The following is a 6,000-nucleotide window of genomic DNA, read 5'->3' as shown; positions in this document are numbered from 1 at the left end:
TATCATGTGCATTCCTCCAATGCAGTTAAAAGCTTGCAGGGGCTGTAGCTCTTGCTATTTACCAAATTGTGCAGAAACAGAGTATAGCAGAACACAGATAGTTCACTAACATTACTGATCCACTCACAGGCAGTTAGTGACACTCGTACATGTTTGTACGAGTGGCTTGTTAGATGAACTAGTGTGCAAAATCACAGACCAGGTTATTGGGGAAGGTAGTTGTAATTAAATGTTTCATGTGTTGTGGCAGTCTCGTCTTTCACGATAAGCTGGTGGTTTGACAGCATTTCATCAAGGGTATGATTCAAAGTGGTATGAGGCAGCTAAGGGAGGCAATGTGATGCTCACCATCATATAGTGTAGGCTAAAATCTCAGGTCTCATCCATGTTAGATGCAGGACTCCAATGCTGCAGGCGTGGCATGAAGGGCTTGGAAAACGTTCTGGGAAGTCTAAGAATGGTAGTCATTGGACTTGTCAACAGGATTTTTTCAGCTCTGAAGGAATGTCAGTATAATGTTGGCTAAAACTCTGTCTTCCTACACAGCTTATAGATAAGGACAGTGACCGTGCTGTAAGCTTTTTAATGATTTTTCATGCAAGCAATGACTGCCCTCTCTGGCAGGTATTGCACAGCAATACGAGATGAAGCCCACCGTTCTCCGGGATAACTGTAATGGCAGCGCTGAATTCCCTGGTTTCCACTGGTTCTGTGTGGGGTGCACGCTCGGCGGTGACCTACACCATGACATCAAGGTTCTGAATCACTTCGGAGCATTCGTCCATGAGTTCCTTGTAGTCCGCGTGCTCCTTGATCATAAGGATGATCAACGGTCTCTTCATGCCCATGGCAGTGGCCATGTCTCGACGCGAAGGCGTGAAGACGTATGGGAGGCCCTTTTCTTCGCAGATGCCGGGGATGTGGCTGAAAATGTCGATGGGGCTCACGTCTCCGGCCAAGATGACGAGACCAGTCTGTCCCTTGCGAATCTTGCTTTGCACTTCCTTCAAGCCGTTCAGCACGTAGCCCTTGTGCTTCGAAGCTTTTTTCACAAGCTTGAACAGCTTCTTGGTGAACTTTTTCGAAGCCATCGGGTGCGCGATTGCGTTCACAAACTGCAATTTTTCTTCGTAGGTCATTTCCTCGGTATCGCCGTTTTCGTCAGCACGTGTCGAATCATCCAAGTGTTCTTGTTTTACTGTCTCCAGCGAAAATGACTTGTCCTTTTTGCTCTTCTTCGGCGGCGTCACGCCGTCGTCCGCGTAGTCCTCTTCGGTGCGCTCTCGTTTGATTTTGGGCATTGCAAAGCCTGTGTTGCGGCAATCTTGACTCGAATCGAATCAACAACACGTTCTTCGAGGACTACGAAAACAATGTGGCATGTGGCGCTAAGGCGGTTGAGCGAATAGATAACGAATGCAACTGCTCCGCCATGCCTTTTCATTTGGAGGGCCGCTTGCGCCGCCTGGTCAGTGCTACGTTTTGCACAAGTCAACCGATCCAAGTATGATTTATCAATATCGAAGATGCAACATTTCGCCTGTTAAACCAGAGAATTGAGCTTCCAGGTGTCATGAGGAAGTTTAGAACTTTATCAATTATTCTTACAATTTAACGCCTGTAAGATATTTTGGCGCTAGTTACCACCGTTGAGTAGCTACCCTACCACCCCTACCACCCCTACCACGCACGTTAGTATTCAATATATATTTAATCAATTTATGTTAGCAGAGAAAAGTCCGATAACACGTGTGTTCACAAATTTAAATTTGTAGTTTATAACCCAGAATACCAGAAGGTAAAAAGGAATGAATAAAACAATTGCACGAAATCACCAGGAACTCACGATGAGTTTTGGTGTCGATTATATCTAGCGCCACCTTTTGGTTGAAACGAACTAAAAGTAAATGAATCTATTAAGTAATTTTAGATTTATTAGAAAAATCGCAACTACTTTGTTACTTTGTTTGCTGCCTTTTGTTTCTCAAAGTAATCGAGAACGAGGTTAGGAGCTTAGGAGCAGTACGCAGAACCGCGCATGCGCTCTTAAGGGGGGCTTGCCTTACCGAGCGGCGTGCGCTCGCTATCTGTTGTAGCTCGCTGAATTCCTGCAGGGGAGTAACAATTTCTTTTTGTGTCGTTGATCTCCCTCCCCTGCATCTTGGTAGCAGTCGATAGAAGCACGGGTGAGCCTTTCCGTTGGTACTCTGTGCTCGGTCCAGTGGATGGATCCAAGCATCGGCTGGTATCAGCCTGAACATCACGGGCCGGCTCTACGACTCTGGAACTCGGTCTGGGAAACCCAGCAAGGCTTAGAAACGATGGATCTCAACAACTCCAGTTTGCGTGCTCCGGACTACATACCCCTCTGCAGCACAACGGACAGTGTCGCCGACCAGAGGAAGAACGTGAACGGTCGCAGCGACGTGACAGCCGGAACTGACAAGTTTTACAACCCGACCAAGCGAAAAAGGGAGAACCGCGCGAGTACTTATGCTCTCAATAAGAACCTCCATCTGATCAGTCAATATGGCGGCACGCCGTGGAGAACTGGAGGGAAACGCTCCCGTCCTGGCATTCTCGGGTGAGTTGGTCTTTTTCGAAATGCTCTTTGAAAGCTGCTCAGTATTTGGGGCCATCGTGGCGTGCTGCCGCGAGATTCCCATAGTGGCGTACAAAGTGCCGGGTCACGTGACAGCCTGGGCGCGCTGAGGTTGCATAGTCCGGGCCAGCGTCCGTGCTAGCTTGGTCGCTCATGTTTTGCCGCGACAGAACCCAGGCTGAGCCAAATACGCGTACCGCGAAGTGTTTGTGGCGACTTCGGCGCCCTCAGGACGGCTCCCACGGCCGACTGCACAGAAAATGCTGAGCTTCGCTCGTGGCACGGCTCATGCACGCCGTGCCGACATGAGGGTAGTGTTCCTGCAGGCCGCGGCAGCAGGTTTTGCAGTGAAACTGCCGTGGAACATAGTGGAGCCTATGCACGTTCATTGCTACCAAAGTAAAGGTCAAACAATAGCCGCCATCAGTGATACATATGTACACACAGTTCGCCAACAGAAAAATAGGATTTTTTCTTTTAAATTGAATGAATGGAACACCACTCGCATTGTCTGGATATTTCGTTGCTTCACGGACATAGGAAAGCAGGAGTAAGGGGGCTTCAGTAACCTGAAAGAAGGATGTACCATGGGTTTTTCGAATTCGCTGAGCTTAAAGGGAAGCTACGGAGCTTCTTGGAAAAAATGAGTTAGAAGTGAATTCAAGTGTATTTTTACCCCGTGAACCCGAATACCCAAACCATTTGCTGCGTAAGTATTGTTAAACGCGAGAAAAACGCGAAAGACAGTCGCTGTCCGTGACGTCATCGACGGCTCTTTTGGCTGCCCAAGGCTAGGGAGGCGGGGCTTCAGTCCTATTTTGAAATTGCTCGTATGGCTCTCCGGTGCGTCGCATTGAAATACAATTTTGATATCTGTTAATCTAAAGGCCAAATGAACGCAATTTAAGCGTTTTTTCTCAAATGTAGAAGTGCCCCATCTTCCCTTTAAAGGGAAGATGGGGCACTTCTACATTTGGGTTGGTGGGCTCTATAGTTGATTTCAGTGTCATGTACTCCCTGCATTATTGGGAATAGAAAACAAGCTAATGTGTTGTTTTGACAAGAGTACCGAAAAGACTAAAGAGCGCTCCATCAAAAAATGCTCCCGAAATTTTGAGTATGGAACTACTGACCTCTACGTGGAAGCTGATCCTACAGGAGTGAAACATACAATTTGTCTTTTACTGGCTTGCACAGACACGTTCATTCATTGTATTCGAAAAATATGCTTGATGTTTTAAACTCTTTGTCCATGTTGAACATCATTGAGTGAGTGATTAATTCATTTATTTGTTATACCCTTCAATCACTGGTTCAAAAATCACTTCAAATTTTTCCAATCGTTGTGAAGGCTCCCACATTGCTCCATGAATATAATGAAGTGTACAAGATCAATACTGTTTATTTCACGAGCCATGGGGAAAATAAATGGGCAAAGGTCGACGTCACATCCATAAATACATGTTGATTTCACTTGTTCATGTATAATAAGGCAGCCGACTGGACCGAAATCAAGATAGATATGCGAGACTGAGTAAATCAAAAGTACTGACAATCCTTTTAGCTTGTTTCTGTAGTCTCGAGTATCCATCGCCATTATCTGCTGAGCTTTTATCATTGCATGATATAAACCAACACATTGTCCATAAACAAGCCCATGTTTGCCCAAACCAGGTGTGTGCACAGTAACAAGATTTGCATGAAGTGAACCGTCTGTATGTGTGCCATTCTCACAGCAGCACTGCCACAGCAGTGTGATGTCAGAGCTGCACATTGATGTATAAGATGTTGGAGCAGTTACAGTGCAGCACAAGTGGTTCTTCTTTTTCTAAAACAGTTTTACTGCTGAAACATTCTCATACATGCACATTCCATAGAACACATGCACAGCAATAATGTCACTATAATGATACTTCAACAACAAGCGAACTGATGATATTCATACTTACACAAACCTGAAACTGAGGAACAGATAAGAGACAAACCCTTTTATGTGTTCCTCAGCCTTGGGTCTTTGTAGTTGTAAACAATAAGGTGTTGTGTTTTGTCTTTAAGGCTCTGGTCAAAACTCTAACCAAAAGAAATGGATCAATTTACAGAGACAAAATATGAGCACTACCGAAACATTACACTAATGGCAAACCGCTATATACACCTCTGATGTATCGCCGATTTTCCTCTGGTCAAACCTTGTCATCATTACCCCTGCACCTGACCCACTGGCGGACAGGGTTGAGACTTTGGGCTGGAGCCACACGGGAGGGAGTCCCGATTTTCCTCTGTCCGGCCTGTCCCCAGCTGTGCTGGTTAGTTGTGCATCATTCAATTTTCCCTAGATAATTTTCACCAGTCTTCCTATCATCTCTTTTTGACTGTAATCCTCTTCTCCTCCGTCCTTTCATCGTCGCCAGCAAAGCTTATGGCCCCGACCAAATCTGTTACCCCTTCAGGGGGGGCAGGACAAAGCCCGTGCACTTCAAAACCAAGTGCTTAAGTGTCTCGCTCTCATTATGGCAGGCTCACATAATGTGTCTATCTCCTGAAATATAGCCATATACCTCCTCCTCGTCCTCAAAACTCCGTTCTTGCCTCAAAGAATAAAGAGCGTCCCAGTGAATTCAAACACCTTTCCTTTCTTATGTTTTGTTTTTGTGACCTGTACATTGTTAGAGCTGATATTTCCTGCGTTCTTACCTCCTACATTTTTCTTTCTGCCTCTTTCACTCCCTTTTCCACTGAAGTAGTCTGCTCAGCCCCATCACTACTGTGTAGGTATTTAGATGTAAGCTTTCGGGTTCGGTTTGTCCATTTAGTGTTTAAAACTTTTCATGTGTAAGTACTTGAATACTATTCGTGCCCACCGCATATCATCCGTTTCGGTCAACCTTTGTTCAAATTTCAACTTACTAATTGCCTCCCTGCTCTCAAAAGACGATAACCCATGTCATCAGTACACCCTTATTTTTGGTGTCTTTCCATGCGCTCCCCACTGCCAGTCTGCCTACGCTTCTTTGTCAAATTTCCAATCCTGTTTGAACCTGATTTCATGCCCAGTATGCCATTGCCAATAGACAGTCCTGGTACCATCACTCCTTTCCATATACCTCTTACTACTTCATATCTATTATAGTTCCATAGTGTTTTGAGCTTCATAATAGGCGAATTTTTTTTCCTTTTTCTAATTACATTCTCTTCATGTTCTTCTAGATATTTCCTTCCCTCATTGAGCCAGACTCCCAGATATTTGTAGCTTCCTACTTGGTCTATTACAGTGTCTTGTATCCTCAGGGGTTCCCTCTTTTCGTTGTTAAACACCATTTCTCCAGACTTGTCACTACTAAAATTCATGCCCAATGTGTCCCCTTCCTCTCCCCATATTTCAGCTAATTCCTGTAACA

The 6,000-nt window shown here is 45.2% G+C and overlaps 2 protein-coding genes across 3 annotated transcripts in view; one reads left to right on the top strand and one right to left on the bottom strand.

The window, feature by feature from the left end:
• Positions 1-563: 563 nt before the first annotated feature.
• LOC8043060 (H/ACA ribonucleoprotein complex subunit 2-like protein) lies at positions 564-1,406 on the bottom strand. The gene has a single exon (XM_002415987.4). It carries the CDS (start codon positions 1,299-1,301, stop codon positions 738-740), a length of 564 nt encoding a protein of 187 aa, XP_002416032.3. The 5' UTR covers positions 1,302-1,406; the 3' UTR covers positions 564-737.
• Positions 1,407-1,889: 483 nt separating this feature from the next.
• The window catches only part of LOC8043061 (terminal nucleotidyltransferase 4B), a 47,401-nt gene continuing 43,290 nt past the window's right edge, over positions 1,890-6,000 (top strand). For both annotated transcript variants that reach the window (XM_029988344.4, XM_029988343.4), the window contains exon 1: positions 1,890-2,584. In XM_029988344.4, the coding sequence (XP_029844204.2) occupies positions 2,226-2,584 (359 nt within the window). In that variant the 5' untranslated portion in view covers positions 1,890-2,225. The remainder of the gene's footprint in view (positions 2,585-6,000) is intronic.

This window comes from Ixodes scapularis, unplaced genomic scaffold, assembly GCF_016920785.2.
Source record: "Ixodes scapularis isolate PalLabHiFi unplaced genomic scaffold, ASM1692078v2 PGA_scaffold9__187_contigs__length_104089568, whole genome shotgun sequence".
Classification (NCBI taxonomy): domain Eukaryota; kingdom Metazoa; phylum Arthropoda; class Arachnida; order Ixodida; family Ixodidae; genus Ixodes; species Ixodes scapularis.
This window is presented reverse-complemented; position numbering and strand designations above follow the sequence as displayed.